The sequence below is a fragment of the Juglans microcarpa x Juglans regia genome, chromosome 4D (genome assembly GCF_004785595.1).
Source record: "Juglans microcarpa x Juglans regia isolate MS1-56 chromosome 4D, Jm3101_v1.0, whole genome shotgun sequence".
Classification (NCBI taxonomy): domain Eukaryota; kingdom Viridiplantae; phylum Streptophyta; class Magnoliopsida; order Fagales; family Juglandaceae; genus Juglans; species Juglans microcarpa x Juglans regia.
The window spans coordinates 34,904,824-34,923,143 of NC_054600.1; the positions used below are offsets into that span (position 1 = coordinate 34,904,824).

Consider the following 18,320-nt stretch of genomic DNA (forward strand, 5'->3'; position numbering starts at 1 on the left):
TCTTGAAGTCAGAACCCTTCAAAATCTATAGTTAGACAAGAAGTAAAAAAATTCAGTCAAGTTCACAGCTGAAACATAAGGCCTCATTTGTTTGACCGATTACTTAAAGATATTATTGAAATTTCTATTATAAAGAAGTCAATGAGCACTAGCCCGGACGAACCTCTTGTTTCTGTAAGAATAGGGCAAAGGTTAAATAGTGAGTTCAAGATGCACCGGGAGTAAGTTCTTTTTTTCTAAGATGTATTTATCATGACAAGACTTTCATGACCTCATGTTTAATCTTATTACCATGTATGTAATGTAATATGATATTTTATGACTGTTTCGGCTTTCAGTTGTAGTCAACATGGGTGACTGATTTTGAGTCAAGGAACTCAACTACTACAAGGGAACATCTTCTGATTCCTTGCTTTCAAGATCAGTGGCCGGAAAATATTAAATTTATGTCCCAAGTCCTAACCACTTCCCCTCCTTTTGAACACAATGATTTTAACTACCCAAGCCTGGGAAAAATGTTTATTTACTTTTTTCACTCTGCATGTGGAACAACTTTGTTCAGGAGTCTCTACTAAATACATGCAGTCGCACTACCTTTCAAAAGGAGAAACTTTAGAGGGGAACCTTGTGCTTGTTGGAGGCATATATACTCTACTTCCGCTCTTCCTGGGCCTACTTTCATTTCCAATCTCCTAAAGAAATTGTTGATAATGACTCTTTCAACTACATTCACTTGCCACAAGATGGAATGAAATGAAATGGAAGATAATCTGTCTGAAAAGGAAATGGGGTTTGATTAACTCCGGTACTTTTTATTAGCATATAACATTTTATTTCTTATTCATTTACTATAAATAGGCTCAGAATACTCTAGAAGTTAGGTTTTGTTTATTGTCAGGAATACCCCTGCCTTTTTGTAACAGATTTGATTCTCCTCTGTATGTGTATAAATACACCATACCTCACTAATGAATAAACGAAGGAATTCATGAAAATCTCCCAGGCTTACATGGTATCAGAGCTGCTCGACTAGCAGTCTCGTGATCCATGGCCTCCCTTCCCTCTCCTTCTGCTTCCATCATTTCCTCGTTTTCACACGTAGTCACCCTTAAACCTACTACTGAGAATTATCTGCTATGGAAGGTACAAATATCTGCTTACCTTAGAGGTCAAGATCTCTACTGCTATGTGGATGGCACCTTACCTTGTCCAGCAAAATTCCTTATTGCTGCTAACAATGAAATACCACAAATCAGCTCGGATTATAAAACTTGGGTGAGAACAGATCAACTGGTTCTCAGTGTTCTATTCTCATCCCTTTCTGATTGGTCATAGGTCATGTTTTATCAGCCTCTACATCTTACTCTCTCTGGAATTCCATGTTTGCCTCTCATTCACAGGCGAAAGATTTTCATCTTCGTTTTCAGTTGACTAATCTTTCTCGTGGTGAGCAGACTATCACTAAGTATTTCGGTAAGGTCAGATACATAGCAGATAGCCTTGCCTCCACAGGTAAGCCTTTACCAGACAAAGAACTTGTCACGTACCTGCTCACTGGGTTAGGTCATCTCTATGAACCCTTTGTCAGGTCTATGACCACCCATTCTGACCCCATCTCTTCCCACGAACTATATCAAATGCTTCTCATACATGAAAGCAGACTTGCTCACACTTCTAAGCAAACTCTAGAACCCTCGGCCAACTTTAGCTCTCATGGTTCTACTGGAGGTCGATACCAGAGAGGTAGATCTAGAGGTAGACAAGGTAGAGGTCGCAGAAACTACTCGAACCGTGGTGGTCATTACACACCCAATCTCTCTGGGCACACACATCAAACACCTGGTGGTGATCGCCCCACTTGCCAAGTTTGTCAAAAACCAGGGCATGTTGCCCTTCAATGTCGGCAAAGGTTTAACCACTCATATCAAATGCAACCTCCTCCTTACTTCTCAGCAAACTATACATCCAGTTCTCCCACCCAAGCTCCACCCTCCAACCACCAAAACTACAACTCGGATACCACCTGGTATCCCGATTCTGCCGCGACCCACCATATCACCAATGACCTCTCTAACCTCAATCTGTCCAGTGAGCACTACAATGGTACTGAAGGCATTCGCGTGGGTGATGGATCGTGTCTCCCGATTGAACACATCGGTGACTCTACTTTTCTCTCTAACTCTTCCTCTTTTCTTTTACATAAATTGCTTCATGTTCCAAATATCTCCAAGAATCTTGTTTCTGTACTTCATTTCTGCAAAGATAATCTCTGTTTTTTTGAATTTCATGCAAACCATTTTTGTGTGAAGGACACTCGGACGGGGAGGTCCCTCCTCACCGGACCAACGCTTAACGGCCTTTATGCTTTTCCTTCAATAAAAACGACATCTGCTTCAACCCATCTAGGAGAGAAAACCTCCATCTCACAGTGGCACCGACGACTTGGACATGCTTCCCTTGATCTTGTGTCTAAAATTCTGCACACAAAGTGTTTGTCCTCATCTCGCAGAGAAGATTCTCCTTTTCAATGTTCAGCTTGTCCTCTTGCAAAGGCCCACAGACTTCCGTATACGTTGAGCTCGGCCCAATATAAAAGGCCTTTAGAAATTGTTAGTGCTGACCTTTGGGGTCCATCTCCTGTAATTTCAAAGAATGGGTTCAAATATTATATATCCTTTGTGGATCACTTTACCCGTTTCACATGGATTTTTCCATTAAAATTAAAATCTGATGCTATTCAAGTCTTCAGGCAATTTTTACCTTACACTGAACGTCTTTTTAACTCAAAATTGCTTGTACTACAAACTGATGGTGGTGGTGAATTTACACCACTCACATCATGTTCTAAAACACTTGGAATTACAAATCGTTTTTCATGCCCACATGCTCACCAACAAAATGGACTTGTCGAACGCAAGCATCGACATATTGTCGAAAGCGGTCTTGCACTCCTTGCCCATTCCTCTCTTCCAAAACATTTCGGGTTGAAGCCTTTGAAACCGCAATCTATTTAATTAACATGCTTCCTTCAAAAGTTCTTCAAAATAAATCCCCTTATTTCTTGGTTCATCAAAAAGACCCTGATTACACTCTTTTAAAAGTTTTTGGTTGTGCATGTTGGCCCAACTTGAGGCCCTATAACAAAAACAAATTAATGTTTCGGTCAACACCATGTGTTTTCTTGGATTACAGTAACTCTCACAAAGGCTATAAATGTTTTGACCCAAGCTCTCACCATATTTATATCTCCCGAGATGTTACATTCCATGAAACATCTTTTCCTTACTCTCATCAAGAGTCCAATTTCTCAAGCCCACCGAAATTACCCAATACCTCCACACATACGGCCCTCCCTTTACTATCCTCATCCATTTTAGGCCCAGGCCCAAGTTCGGCCCCCATTTCACCCATAGTTCCCGAAACTTCTTCAATTCCACCTAACCCTAATTTCCAAAATCAACCTCTGCCGCTTCCCAATCCATCGAGCTCTTCATCTCCAGAAAGCTCCTCATCTGCTCCTTCGTTTCCCCCTCCTCTTCCTTCTGCTATATCAATGGATCTTCGTCTCCCTCGTTCTCCTGTAATAACTCGGAGTAAAACTAACTCTTCTCGCCCTCACATATCTCGGGATGGCACGATCCCTTACCCACGGCAACGAAATTGTTTTCTTACTATTGCAGATGTACCGGACAATCCCTCCAGTTTCTCAATCGCGAGCAAGTTCCCGGAATGGCAAGCCGCCATGGCCCATGAGCATCATGCCCTTGTCAGCAAAACATGGAGTTTGGTACCCCCTGATCCCTCCTTTAATATTCTAGGGTGTAGATGGGTGTTTAAAACTAAGTGTCACTTAGACAGCTCCTTCGAAAGAAGGAAAGCCCGATTGGTAGCCAAAGGCTACCATCAACAATCTGGCCTAGATTTTCATGATACCTTCAGTCCTGTTGTGAAATCCACAACTATTCATTTGATAATCTATCTTGATGTTACGAATGGTTGGCCTCTACACCAGCTAGATATTCAAAATGCTTTTTTACACAGTGATTTACATGAGACAGTGTACATGCAACAACCCCAAGGGTTCATTGATTCGAAAAATCCAAATTTTGTCTGCAAACTGCACAAGGCCATCTATGGCCTCAAACAGGCTCCACGAGCCTGGTTTGCACAGCTTAGTACCTGGCTGCTTAGTTACGGTTTTTCAGCATCTCAAACTGATCCTTCTCTGTTTACACTGAATCATGGTGACTTGAAAATGTTTATGCTCATCTATGTTGACGATATTGTGGTTACCTCATCAAAACCAAGTGCCATTGATTCTCTGATTAATGCTCTGTCTAGCTTTCCTTGTTAAAGATCTTGGCTGTTTATCTTACTTTCTTGGACTTGAAGTTGATTATTCTAGTTCTGGATTATTTTTATCTCAAAGGAAATATATCAAGGATCTATTGGTACGAAGCAACATGCTTCACTCAAAATCTGTAACTTCACCAATGGCATCCTCAGTTAAACTATCTCAATATGACTCACCAGAGTTTGAGGATAGTACACTATTTCGCAGTATTGTAGGAGGTTTACAGTACTTATCTCTCACACGACCTGACATAGCCTTTGCAGTCAACAAGGTTTGTCAGTTTATGCACTGTCCCAAAGTTCCGCACTGGACTGTTGTGAAGAGAATTCTTCGGTACCTTAAGGCCACTCTTAATTATGGTTTATTTTTTAAATCTCAATCTTGTGTCTCTCTTCAAGCCTACACAGATGCAAATTGGGCAAGGTGCCCTGATGACAGACGTTCCACAGGAGGCTTTGTTGTTTTTCTAGGCACTCATATCATCTCTTGGAGCTCTAAGAAGCAAAAGACTGTAGCAAGATCCAGCACGGAAGCCGAATATAAATCACTTTCATCCACTGCAGCCGAGCTTATATGGCTACAAACCATGCTGAAAGAGTTTAGGATCTCCTTAACTACAACAGCTCCTACACTTTGGTGTGACAACTTAGGAGCTACGTACCTTACTGCCAATCCAGTTTACCATTCACGGACCAAGCACATGGACATCGACTATCACTTTGTACATGATAGAGTTGCTGCACAAACTTTGAAAGTCTCTTTTTGCAGCTCCAAGGAGCAACTGGCTGATGTGTTTACTAAGCCATTAGTCTCTGATAAATTCTTTTCTTTTCGTTCAAATCTCAATGTAGTTGACACTCCCTTGGACTCGAGGGGGCGTATTAGCATATAACATTTTATTTCTTATTCATTTACTGTAAATAGGCTCAGAATACTCTAGAAGTTAGGTTTTGTTTATTGTCAGGAATGCCCTTGCCTTTTTGTAACAGATTTGATTCTCCTCTATATGTGTATAAATACACCATACCTCACTAATGAATATACGAAAGAATTCATGAAAATCTCCCAAGCTTACACTTTTCATCTAGGAACTAGACTCTGATCCATAGGAAAATAGAAAGGCGGTCTAGGGAAAAAAATGAAAAGTCCATGGAGAAGAATTGTTGCCACAAATTACAAAATAAAAATAAAAATCATATCTTAGACAGGCTTTAGAAAGGTAAGGGATGATATTGGTCTATCACAAGGGGTCCAGCTAATATACTTTCAGTTCCTCGAAAGTATATTGCATGCTACAAATCAATGCATCCATCAGCTGAAGGAAAATAATGCAGAAAGAACTCAAAGAAGCTTCAATAAAATATATGAATCACATATGCAGCTGATGCATTGAATACCTTGCAAAAGTTATTAGATACATGCCCGTCATTTTCCGAGGCAGTCAATTCCTGTATAACCTTCTCCAGTCCCTTACTAATGGCCTGCATTTCCTCGGCCAAATATTTCAATTGTATCTGCATGGTAATGAAGCTTTAGATATTAGCTACAAAGACATAGGATACGGGACATTAATTGTTTCCACAAGATCGATACCAAAAAAACATATAAACAAAACAAAACAAAAATAATACCTTTGTTGAAGCCTCCAAATTCACAAGGTCTTTTGAAAAATCTAGAAGTTCTGGCAACTTTTCAGCAAGTACCTACAGATTTTCAAGCAGGAATAGATTATTAATAAGTATATATGATTTTACCCCAAGCGAAGTGTGCAGAAGCGCCAATTTTTCAATGCTGACTGAGCTGGAGAAGCAAAAAGAGTAGAACGAGACCAAAGTTATAGAGATTAACCCTGGCGGGGGGAGAAGAAAATAGCAAAAAATGTACCCAGTTATCAATCAAGTGATTAAAGAGCCCTAGACACATCTTGTAACATAAAGTGACCTTACTGCTGACTGAGCTGGAGAAGCAAAAAGAGTAGAACGAGACCAAAGTCATGGAAATTAACCCCAGGGGAGGGGGGGGGAGAAAATTGCAAAAGATGTACCCAATTATCAATCAAGTGATTAGAGCCCTAGACACCTTGTAACATAAAGTGACCTTACATATGACCTGGTGGTGCAAAAGGGTCCAAGTAGTAAAATGTAGTAAAATCAACTTCAGAGTAGGTCTTACCTCTCAACCATTGAATCAATTCAACCATGGACAAAAGCTTTAACTCATCATGCTAGTAAATTTTTAATGATACAGGACTAGCTCCTTGTAAGGAGACTCAAATAATCATATATTCTAAAAATAATTGTTATCGTATTATCCTCTCCATCCAAATGCTGTTCTCTCCATTCAGCTGAGCCAGCTTTAACAGCATGGCAAATGATTGTGAAGACATGCCAAGTGATGAAGAAAAGATCAAAATTTTTGGTCTTAACCTTACCCAAGAGACACCTTTGTCTGTGGGAACTTAAAGTGGATGCTCATTTAATTAAAAAAAAAAAAAACTCAAAAGCGACAATTGCACATGAAATTAAGTCAATGGAAGAGCTTGCAGAAAATATGGGCATAAACAGAAATGAATGAAAAATATTCTACCTTACAAAGATAATGCATGAGAGTCATCTTGTTATTCTGGGCTCGTGTATCGGTGAGTTTAAGGAGGCTATCCAATCGAAATCCAATTGCAGAACCTGCAGCAATGATGTCATAAATTTATTGAAAGAAGCATAGTTAAAGGTAAATGTTGACAGCTGGTACTTTTAGGGAAAAAGTACTACACGGTAGATAAATAAATGTTAACAAACAAAAATATACACGCGCACGCAAATGTTTAGTAAGAAAATCCACAACTAAATATATAAGCCATTCCAGATTTGAGCTCCTAGCCATGAGTTCATGGTTCAAGCACAAAGCAGCATCACTTGAAATGACCCATATGATTGCAGGTCTGAACAACCGAAGGATGGAGATATTGGCACCAAATTCAAGCAATATCTACCGATAGAAAACTAAAATAAAGCAGTTTAGGGGAATCGTTAGGTAGATCTCAGCCACGTTTCAATATGAATATATAGGTCGCAAAAGGCCAACAACTTGAGGATACACTATTTTCCAAGGGTTTGCTTTTTGCATTCCCATTAGACCCAGGATATGGTCACGTGATAGCTATCTTTCAGGGGAAGATGGGTCTGTCTTTTCAAATGACAAACCTATATCACATACCATTTCAAACTTAAGTGACTTTATCACCACTGCTATGGCTCTTTTCATATATTAGTTCTTGTATACGGTATCATTGTACTTCCAAAATTAATATGCCTTAAGATGATGCCCAAGTACAAGACGCTACCAAGGAATTTCCACTCACCTCTTGCAGTTCCATGGTTCAAAGCATTACCCAGCGAAAGAATGGTTTGCATGATTCTTTTCAACTTGACTGAATTTCTGATCTGATAAGCATAATAGTGAAAATGACGTCAGGTATGAACTTTTTCACAAAAAGATTTTAAAGATACAAGACAATGGAATGTGAAAAAGTAGCTCGCCTCTTCAGATGCAGAATTGACAACATTCAAATTATTTCTAAGGTCAGAAACCTGTGAGAAATACATGGCAAGGGCTAAAGTAAAGAAAAAGGACACCCAACAGCAACATAAAGCATGTAGAAAAATGATAAATAGATGATCATCTGACCTGAGCACGAAATTGTATCTTAAAGGAGAAAACTCTAAGCTTTGACTCTACCCGTGGCACTTTCATCAATTCTAAGAAGAACTATCAGGAAACAAGCAAGTCAGTTATTCAGAGCATGGTGGAAAAAGACAGAACCGAGATATTTATGAAGTTCATGATAATTCAAATATTAATATGAAAAAAAATATATCAATACAGATATAGGACTTCGAGTTGAATGGTAAGCTCATAAATATGCAATTGACAGCTCTTGGAAGATCATCCATATATCTTCTTTCCTCATATGATATCAATTGACGAAAAGGATGATTGATGTACAATTCAAGACCAACATCTTGCCCATTCAATTGTAATGGAGGCATCAGCCATGCTATGTAAAGAATAACTTATATGTCAGAAACTATGAAAAAAAAAAGAGAGAATCCCCATACCTGTTCACATTTTCCCAGGTTTTCCTTATCTCCAACATAACCCTGAATATTAAAGCGTGATCATAAGACAAAAGCAACATAAGAAAATATCAGCACACTGTACTCAGTAAATTGAGATGAAATAGTCAGTGGGTACAATATGCAGACATGGAGGACTAGAAAATTTAAACTGAAAGAAAAGGCATGATACCTTTAGTAATTCTATCTCTTCTTTCGTTGGACAGAATTTTATGAGGTTCTCAACCTGATCAACATCTAGCGCTGATTCATCCAAGGCAAGGACTGAACTCTAAAAAAGGTCAGGGAAGCAATAAGGTAAGAGGCCTAAATGAAGAGCTGTTTATTGACTTGGATATCACTTTCAAACCCCCCCCCCCCCCCCCCCCCCCCCCCCCAAAAAAAACATCTAGGAGTGGTAAATATAAGCTTCTGTAAGCTCTTCAGATAAAAAAATGTTCAATTGTTTATGTTTGCCCGTGATTGTGTCTCCAGAAAGTTATGTTCAAAATTCAAGTCAAGAGATACTAAAAACATAAAACAAACATTACATAAAGTTTAGAACAAAGAAACTATGTATTTGAGGTGGGCACCAGATTAAAAATTGAGCAGCATATGCAGGACCAACTCGGGGAAAAAGACATGCATAAATAAAAATGAACAAGCTGGAAACTTAGATATTTGGCTTTTCAAAACTGTAACACACATATAGCCATACAATATCTCGAGTTCAACACAACTATTGAAGAAGCATTTATGTAAAAATAAATTCCATAAGGTGTAGCATACCACTAATTCTGGCAATGGGAGTTTAACTTTTGTGAGCATGATTTCACAATTATATGCTCGCCTTAGCTCAATCTGCAAGACCAGTAAATTCTCTGTTGTTAAATTAGAGGTTCCATCAATGCCTTTTGGAAGAACCAAACATATTGAAATTGGCTGTCATTTCATTCAATAAAGATTCTGACTAAAGATATATCTAAATCATTTTTAACATCTGAAGACCGACTTGCAGATATGTTTACAAAATCTTTAGGTCGTAATCGGTTGGAGTTTTTCTTTTATCGGTAAATACGAATTTTATTAAAAAAAGGTGAAGCCAAGTCCACAGGAATCGGATGGAGTTTATCTGTTCCAGGTTGGGTTTATACACTCAAACTTGAGGGGGAGTGATAAGGAAAGAAATTCTTGTGGTAAATGTTTACGAGAACCCACATCATAAATTATTACGCACAAGGGTATACTAGTCAATTTCATTGTTAGCATCTCTGCATTTCCTCTCATTTTTTGCAAACCCTAGTCTTGACATATACGAATATAAGGAAGAGAGATCATGCAATGTAAAATGTAAAAATGTAATTAAAGGTTAAGACCCACTAGTTTCTAATTAAGCAAATTCTAAATGGGTTAGAGTAATGATGATAATCACTTCAATCTTCAACCCAAATCTCTGTATTCTGTTATGGTCTCATATGATTTTATAATGGTTGGCCGGCGAATCGGCACTACTACTTAGTTTTGTTTAATGAGAAGTTATGGCATGAAAACCATTATCTTATCAAAAACAGAAAGACTACAGAGGGAAAAAAAAAAGAGAGAGCTTCTTGGTAGCTGGGGGAAAATACTGCATTTGACATTAAAACTCATTAAAAAAATGAAGTTCTCTTCTGCCCCACCCAAAATAGATTAGATACAACTATACATAAATTAGAACGACCAATATAACACTGGGGAGCTTCACTACACTTCAAACTGACTTTTTAACAACTAACCAATTCGATCGCTTAATTTTTTCTTAATTATTTATTGGATGGTCACTTAAAACTATCCAACTATAAGAGTTGGAAAAGGAAATTCTGTGGTTTTTCTTTCTTTCTTTCTATCCTTTTTTCAAGCCCGTATAGTCCAACCCCAGCACAGCCCCTCGAGGAAAATTACCAGCCAGAACCAGGTAAAGCCTGGTCATTTCACAGTATTTTTTGCCAGCTCAAGTGTAAAAAAATAGTTTTGAGCCAATGAAATGGAAAGAAATTACAGTAAGCTCCATCCTAAGAGAATTCAACACTAACCAGCTGAGCCTTTTCAAGCTTTGATCTGGAAGCACGACAATTTGATTTTCCACCAGTGCTTCCATGTACGGAATTTGGAACAACTGCAGAGAAAAGACTCTCAAGCTCTGACATGTCAAAATCTGGAGCCCTGGCACCGACAAGAAAGAATATGAACAATAAAATGTCCGTGAGAATCATAGGACTGAAAAGACTTCTTAAACAGTGAGGGAAAAAATGGTTGACAGAGAAGATGCCTACTTGGAAGTTTCATCAGCTTTCTGGGCCTCAGCCCATAAACTTCCTTGCATGGCTCGTGTCAACTTTAACCAATGATATGGTTTAAGATTGGTCTTTTTAGCAGAGGCTTGATTTTTGGGATTTGCACGTGATACACCCCATCCCTTTGAACTGAATGTAGAACCAGAAGGCGGTCCAGGAATTGGAGGCACTCCAGTAGCTCCAGAGTTCAACTTTGGAGAGGCACGACCAGCTTTTGTTAACCCATTGGAAAAGGGAGCTGGAGGGGGCGGTACAGGCAGAACATGAGCAGAATTCTTTGAGGAAGAATCATTCAGGGCAGAATTAGGAGGAGGAGGAGGTGATGGTGGTGCCGAAGATAGTTTAGTAGGACCTGAGGCAGGCCTGGAGAATGGAAGAGGTGGAGGCAGTGGGGGGGCAGATGTAACTGCTGTGTTCTTCTTCACACACACTGCAGAATGAACATCACAAGCATGTGAAGAAGGAATTGCAGGGGGTGGAGGATGGGAACCTGAAAATGAGGTCTTGAGAGATGATGGAGCTGTTCCCGAAAGTGGAGGTGGAGAGGATGGGAGATTTGAAAATGAGTTTTTTATTGTGGAAGATGGGGATGTTACAGACAAAGAAGGGGGTGGGAATGGGGAAGGGGGAGTTGAAAATGAGTTATTGACAGATGGAGAAGGAGAAACCCCAGAAAAAGGAGGGCAAGGGGGAGGGGGCATTGAACGAGGACTTTTAAGAGCATAGAATCGAGACGCTCCAGCAAAAGAAGTGGGTGGAGGATGGGGGGAAGGTAATGATGACTGAATAGTGGTCCCAGGATGTTGAGTAGGCGAAGAATCTTTGGCACTTGAAATCGGTAGAGGCACCGACAGAGAGGGAATAGCTGCAGAAGTATTGCCGATATTTATAGGAGCATCAATTGAAGATTCTATTGAGAAAGAAGGGAGTGGAGGTGTTAGCTTTGAAGGAATAGGTATGTTAGTCAGCTGTACAGGTTTTGTTAAATTTGAAATAGAAGGAGCTGAAGAAGCAGTAGAAGTTAAAGCTACTGTCACCGCATGCTTGACTTCTTCACTATTAGATGCAGCATGATCATGCAACAAAGCTGTAATTCCAAGGGCCGAGGGTGCACTATGATATCTTGATATAGGTACAGGTGAGCCTTGCAAAGAATTAGAATATGAAGCTGGAGCTGGAGCTGATAGGGAAGTTGGAGGTCCTCTTTGGGAGATGATCTTAGATTTTGCAGGCCATTGGAAAGTGAACTGTAACTCTGGAGCTTCAATCTTCTTCCTAACTGAATTAGAATCGAGCCATGAATCTAAAGATGGTATAGACTGTTTTGCCTGAGCCATCAATGTGAGATTCCTGTTGTTTTGTTCTGAGGCCTTCAATTCTGATGTTAGATTTTCTGGAGTTGAATCCAGCAACAGGCTACCTTCTGCAGTAGGCAAAGAAATTGTCTCCAATCTTTCCTGAAGGAAAGTAAATGTTTTGATTTGCTGGAGCACATTCAATGCTGCATCTGCCTTTGGATCTAGCCAATCTACATTGCTGTAGATCTCTTTAACTTTTGCAAATGCTTCCACAGGAAGGCCTTCTTTCTCTTTGATACCAGGTAAATTGATTGAAATAAGAGAGGTAGCAGCATCCATCTCCAAAAGAAGAACCTTCACAAGTGGTCAGATCAAATAAGAGATTTAGAAGATGGCATAATTTGCCACTGAACGCAAAGTTGTTGTACTAAACATAAAAAAAAATCAAAAAAAAATCAAAAAAAAAGAAATGAAAAAAAAAAGGGAGAGATATATCTATACCTCTGCTCTAAAATCCTTGTGAAATTGATCCTTACAAGTCCATAAGATGTCTATTTCGTCGCGGTTTATAATCAAGATATTTGATTGTATAAATGCTGTATTGAACATGACTCGAAACATCATCTCTTCACGTTCCAGATCTTCATCCAAACTGATGCACTCAAGAACAACATCACCTTGGACGTGGCAATTAATGTCAAATTTAACAAGTTCACAATCTGCCTGCAGTATAAGTAGAAAGAACAAAAAGTCACCAGAATAATATATACGTAATTGGAAAAAAATATGCAATTTTAAACTTCCTTTCATTGGCAATGCATCTACATAGAAAACAATAAGAAACAACCATCTATACTTACTGAATGGGGGTAACAAGTGGTAGCGATCTTAACCATTGAAAATGGTAAGAAGACATGGACTTAATTGTTCTGTCATTTTAAACTTGAGACATCAAGTTTAATAAGTAATAAAATACCAAAAAAAACAAAAAGGAAATAACTAAGGCACTTGCTTTGACTAAACCTTTCCTAGCTTTAATGGAGTGCTTACATTCTAATCTTTTTTTGAGAAGATAAAATTTACTAATGATCAATAAAAGGAAACGTAAGCATTATCAAGGCACCCAAGGACTATATTTCGAAAACGAGGAAAAGATATAAAAAAATTCCTGGAAACTACAGCCTGGAAGACATAGGTGAGCTGCCATCCAGAGGTAAAGTGAATTAAAACATAAAGCCTTGAGTTCTTCCACGGTCCTTCCATTATCTTCAAAACTCCAATAATTTATTTCCCTCCATATGCACATAAGTTCATATGTACTAATCTCCACCACTTAACCAGAGCAGACCTATCTATAAATTCTGAAAAGATAAATTTACTATGAAATAATCTTAAAAAAATCATAGTAATAATTATAGTACTCAAAACAACAACAGCAACTAGAAAAATAAAAAACTGATAATATAACAATATCGCATGGTGAACCATCAGGGGCAAATTTTCATTTTATTCGCTGGTTGATTCAACTAATCAGCTGACCCATGATCAGAATGATTTCCATGTCCATGCACAGACAATTATATGAGGGCCCTACGACACTTGCATGCATTCTATCAAGAGAGGGTCCTGCATATGTTCATGTTCTTCCACACCGCCCTTCAGAAAATAAAATAAGTTAAGAAAATAAAATGACACAAATATAATGAGGAATCATATTGTGGATTGAACAACTAGCTAATTTTAAAGGGCAGATACCCTCTCCATTAGTGGCAACTATGAAACAAACCATAGGAAGCACAACCAATCCAAGTCGATAAGAAATAAATTAAATACTTAGATGGACCTGCTTGTGATGCCTAACAATTTTGGCCCTCCTTGGAGTTGAGAACAGAACTTTGGTTGTGTGATCAGCAGCCATAAAAGGATCCTGTCCATATATCCTAAATATTGGACAGCAACCACCAGCTCCATCCATTTTAGGAAGGAATCTAATAATGATGCAGTCCAGTGTAAGAGCCCTAGCCAGTGGAGGCCATTCTGAGGTGACATTTCTTCTGGAGACGTACAGAAGGTACCTCAGTTGTGAAGGCATTGAATTCAGCGGTGACATCAATTGCAAAAGTTCCCGAGGGGCTTGGTTGTAAATCATGTCCAGAGTTTTTTGTTCTCCAGGGTACTGCTTCCTGTAAACCAAGAGGGCACCCAACATGAAAGCCAATACCGGCCATCCACCTCGTTCACAGTGCATCAAGAGTACATTTTGTTGCCCAAGTGACAGCCAACTTTCACTTGAACTTAAAAAGTGGTGAATCATCTCAATTGTGAGCAATGGGCAGCCTTCATAGTGGCATGGATAATCCATCACTGTCATATCATACTCAGACAATATTTTAGCATTCTGGCTCTGCTTCTCTCCTTCTCGAAAGTTGAAGACCATGAATGAAGCATCAGGTAAGTGTCCACGGAGTTGACGTACTATTCCTCCTATGTAGACTTTATATCCATCTTCTTCCCAAGTATCCGTGGTGAAACAGCACTCGAAGACTACACACGCAAACATCATGATCAAAGCCATTCAAGTAAAATGTTCTATAAATTATTTTTACAGCATGAAAATTATCAGCATAATTTTTATATCAAGGTCTAATACATGTGTTTCCTCCAAAACCTACATAATAAGGCAACAAGTAAAGGGTATGCACCCATTTCATTTCTCTTTTTATATCTTCTGAAAACCAAGATTTATAGAATAGAAAAATTTGACTAAATGAAAATCTTAAACACAACACATATTTCTATACTTATATATATGTATCCATATATAGTAACATATCTGGGAACACATAAATAAATGCATATGTAAATATATATGTGCACGTAGTTATGTGGCATTCATTGCAATACGATCCTTGGGAAAATATAACATGTCCAAAATCTGGCAGAGGTCACAAACCACCACCAAGGACTTTCCTATAATGAATTAAGGGAAAATTTGAAATATAAGAATGATTCAAAAATTGGCAATACTTCTTGATTGGGTTTCACTCAAAAACTTTATGAGTCAAGTTGTGAAAAGAAATTATTTATATTTCTGGACTGAATATAATTACTTATCAAAAAAGTATTTCCGGATATAATTCACCAGCCAGTCAAAGCTTTGGTTATGAACACTGACAATCTGACATGCATTGAGCTAGGTTCCACCAGTTTCAATTGAATGAGTTCATATAATATTTTTCTATATCTTTTCTGAAAACATCGCTTACCTCAACAAGCAATTACTACACCTTGGGTAAATATTTGTACTTACTACCTTTTGTCATCACCCTCAAAGAAGGTCAGTAGATGGCAACAATTTATTTATTTATCTATTTATTTCTCCTCCCAAAAATTTTCTCACGAAATATTAGCCGACAGAGATATACTAAAGTCATGATAGACTTGTTCATTGACAGACCCATTTCCACCGGAACAAACTATGCCTCCAGAACAACCAGAATTTATTATGAAAGGATGATGAATAAGATCATATACCGTCTAGGAGGAAAGAGTCCTTGTGATTTGTAATGATTCAAAGTGTTCCAATTGTGACATTGAATCCATTTGCTGTACAAACCTATATATTGGATCTAACTTGAGCTTTAATTGGATCATTACAAATGGTTTCAAAAACAATCTCAGTTAGAAATGTCAAATGTGCATTTCAGCTGTACCACCTACAACATAATGGCCTAACAACAACGTCAAGATTTAAGGAGGATAATGTAACATCTTGGATTCAATATGGGGGGGTGTGGTGAATGGGATCCTACATTGTACAGAAGGGAGAAGCCATTGCGATTTATAATGATTCCAATGAATTCAAATGGTAATATTGACTAGTCTTTTCAAAGTACCATATAGACGTGACACATTTAGTCGATACAGCCTCAGTACTACATAGTTCATTGTCAAAAGAGGTTACTTCTATATCACCTACATTTTTAGTTCTTCCAATATATAACGTGTGGTATATAGACCTCCAAACATAGACAAAATGCTAATAAAATACAAAATGCTAATAAAACATTGAGCACATTGAGAACTCTCGATCCTACTGAAAATTGTGTGTAAAACGATAAAGAACCCATTATTGTATATCCAGGGAGCATATACTGTAATGTCCAGGGGTACTACTATCAACACCAATGATGCAAACTCACAGGATTGAAACTAAATAATAAGAATTTAACAGAAACACATTAATCACAGGTCCCATTATTTCTATCTTTTCTCGACGCATTAATCTTCAGCCCTCAAATGACCAAACTTCATATAAACTACCGAAAGGAGCATACCATAAACCCTTTCAGAGATCTCCAAAAGCCCGTCGGGTGGCTTCCGATAAAAGAACTTACGGAACAACGCCATGGTGTTTCAAGATTCAAAAGAATACCCAACGGGGAACACCTAGAAACGCTCTAATACAACACTCGTTGCAGGAAAGCAACCCCATTTCAGCTGAAATACGCAGATCACAGGAACCCACAAAACATAATTTGAGAATGGTCATGATGGTATTGAAGAGAGTGTATATTCAGGAACCAGTGGTATGGATCTTGCTGAGTCTGGAAGGAACACTTTCTGGGTATTCTTGTTGTCGTTGTCTTCGCAGTCACACTTAGTCCGTGTCAGAGAGACTTGGCTTTCAATCAAGGCAGTTTGAGAGAGAGGGAAAGTTGGATTACAGAGAGAGAGAAGAGAAGAGAGATTGGACATATTCTTACGTTATATATTAGTCACAAGAAGAGTAAGGTATGGTGGTTGTTAGAGAGGAATTAAGGAGTCCAAGGATCTGAGGTTTGTCTGCGTGACTGCGTCTGTGTTTGTGCGTCTGTATATGTGCGTTAAGAAGAAAGACAGATTGATGATGACGATATGGCACGTGTGCGCGCTCCTAATCAAGAATAAAAAATTAACCTTCATAAATAAATAATAAAGATGAGACGTGCTGCATGGGTTGTATGGCTCCGACAAGATTATCTGTTTTTTTTTTTTTTAAATATTTACAATATTATTAAAAAATATTTCATTAATCATTAACGCCTCGTTTGTTTTCAGGAAACATCTCATCTCATCTCATCTCACTTCATCATTACAATTTTTTCTAAATTTTCACACAAAATAAAATAAACAATTCAACTTTTTCAAATCCCAAAACAAAAATAATATTAAAAAATATATTCTAACAATATTTTATTCAACTTTTTAACTTTAATCTCAAGTTAGTTTAGTAACTTTTGAATATTGAATTGAATTAAGTTGAGATGATAAAATATTGTTATAATATTATTTTTTAATATTATTATTATTTTAAAATTTAAAAAAATTTAATTAATTATTATATTTTATATTAAAATTTAAAAAAATTATAATGATGAATTAAAATAAATTAAAAACGAAGCGTAACTTTTCTCAATAAAGATTGAGCAGTACTACACTTTCCAAAAAAAACTCCCGAATGCACTTCCGGAGCAGCACATTTCACTTTTTTTATTTTTTATTTTTTTTCATATTTTTTTTAATCATCATAAATATTTTAAAAAAATAAAAAATTTCATAATATTATTAAAAAATATTTTTTAATTAATAAGAAAAAAAAATCTCTTTGGAATACTTTTTAAAACCCAAATTCGAGACGTTTAGCATTTCTAATAAAGATTTCCCCAATCGACTGTGACTTCCAGTGCTGCTACATACAATCGGCGTGTGCAACCGCAGTGTAACCGGCTGATGTCATATGACAGAAAATTAAAAATAGAAAAATAAAAAGAGAAGCCATCGATTGAAACTCGGAGTTTGATATTTTGCATTTCACATTTGAAAAGCTCAGCAGAAAACTGAGAAGAAGCAGAAGAAAGCTGAAGGAACCTTTCGCATTTGAGAAGCCATCGCATTTCGCATTTTGCACTAAAAGGAAGAAGCAGAAGAAACATAACATTAGCGGAAAGGAAGAAGAAAATTTTTTTGTTAGGCATTTCAAGAAGAAACTTTGCAACCTGGTTCCGTGAGGGCTTTTTGACGGAAAGGGAGAAGCCATTTGAGAAGAAAAATGCCCAAACGCATTTCGACGGAAAGGAAGAAGATAAACCTGCTCGCGCTCTGCTTTCTTCTCTATACTTCTTGCAATAGCCAAGAGCACAACAACTAGCTTGGCTTCTGCATAATCTGTGATCTAGAACAT

The 18,320-nt window shown here is 37.8% G+C and overlaps 2 protein-coding genes across 4 annotated transcripts in view; one reads left to right on the forward strand and one right to left on the reverse strand.

The window, feature by feature from the left end:
• The window catches only part of LOC121259394 (WRKY transcription factor 18-like), a 23,961-nt gene extending 15,555 nt beyond the window's left edge, over positions 1-8,406 (forward strand). The window contains exons 6-8 of the mRNA XM_041160966.1: positions 4,705-4,714; positions 6,643-6,652; positions 8,397-8,406. The gene's annotated coding sequence lies outside the window, so the exon portion shown is untranslated. The remainder of the gene's footprint in view (positions 1-4,704; positions 4,715-6,642; positions 6,653-8,396) is intronic.
• Positions 1-17,009, reverse strand: part of LOC121259393 (formin-like protein 18) — a 19,318-nt gene extending 2,309 nt beyond the window's left edge. The window contains exons 1-14 of one of the 3 annotated variants that reach the window (XM_041160962.1): positions 16,435-17,007; positions 13,941-14,641; positions 12,599-12,820; positions 10,779-12,451; positions 10,539-10,668; positions 9,256-9,327; positions 8,660-8,758; positions 8,470-8,511; positions 8,039-8,119; positions 7,891-7,941; positions 7,713-7,794; positions 6,941-7,035; positions 5,986-6,057; positions 5,752-5,868 (exon numbers count right to left, since the gene is read on the reverse strand). In XM_041160962.1, the coding sequence (XP_041016896.1) occupies positions 5,752-5,868; positions 5,986-6,057; positions 6,941-7,035; positions 7,713-7,794; positions 7,891-7,941; positions 8,039-8,119; positions 8,470-8,511; positions 8,660-8,758; positions 9,256-9,327; positions 10,539-10,668; positions 10,779-12,451; positions 12,599-12,820; positions 13,941-14,641; positions 16,435-16,507 (3,510 nt within the window). In that variant the 5' untranslated portion in view covers positions 16,508-17,007. Of the gene's footprint in view, positions 1-5,751; positions 5,869-5,985; positions 6,058-6,940; positions 7,036-7,712; positions 7,795-7,890; positions 7,942-8,038; positions 8,120-8,469; positions 8,512-8,659; positions 8,759-9,255; positions 9,328-10,538; positions 10,669-10,778; positions 12,452-12,598; positions 12,821-13,940; positions 14,642-16,434 lie in introns of those variants that run through there. The other 2 variants (XM_041160963.1, XM_041160965.1) reach the window with 2 other exon arrangements.
• Positions 17,010-18,320: the final 1,311 nt, after the last annotated feature.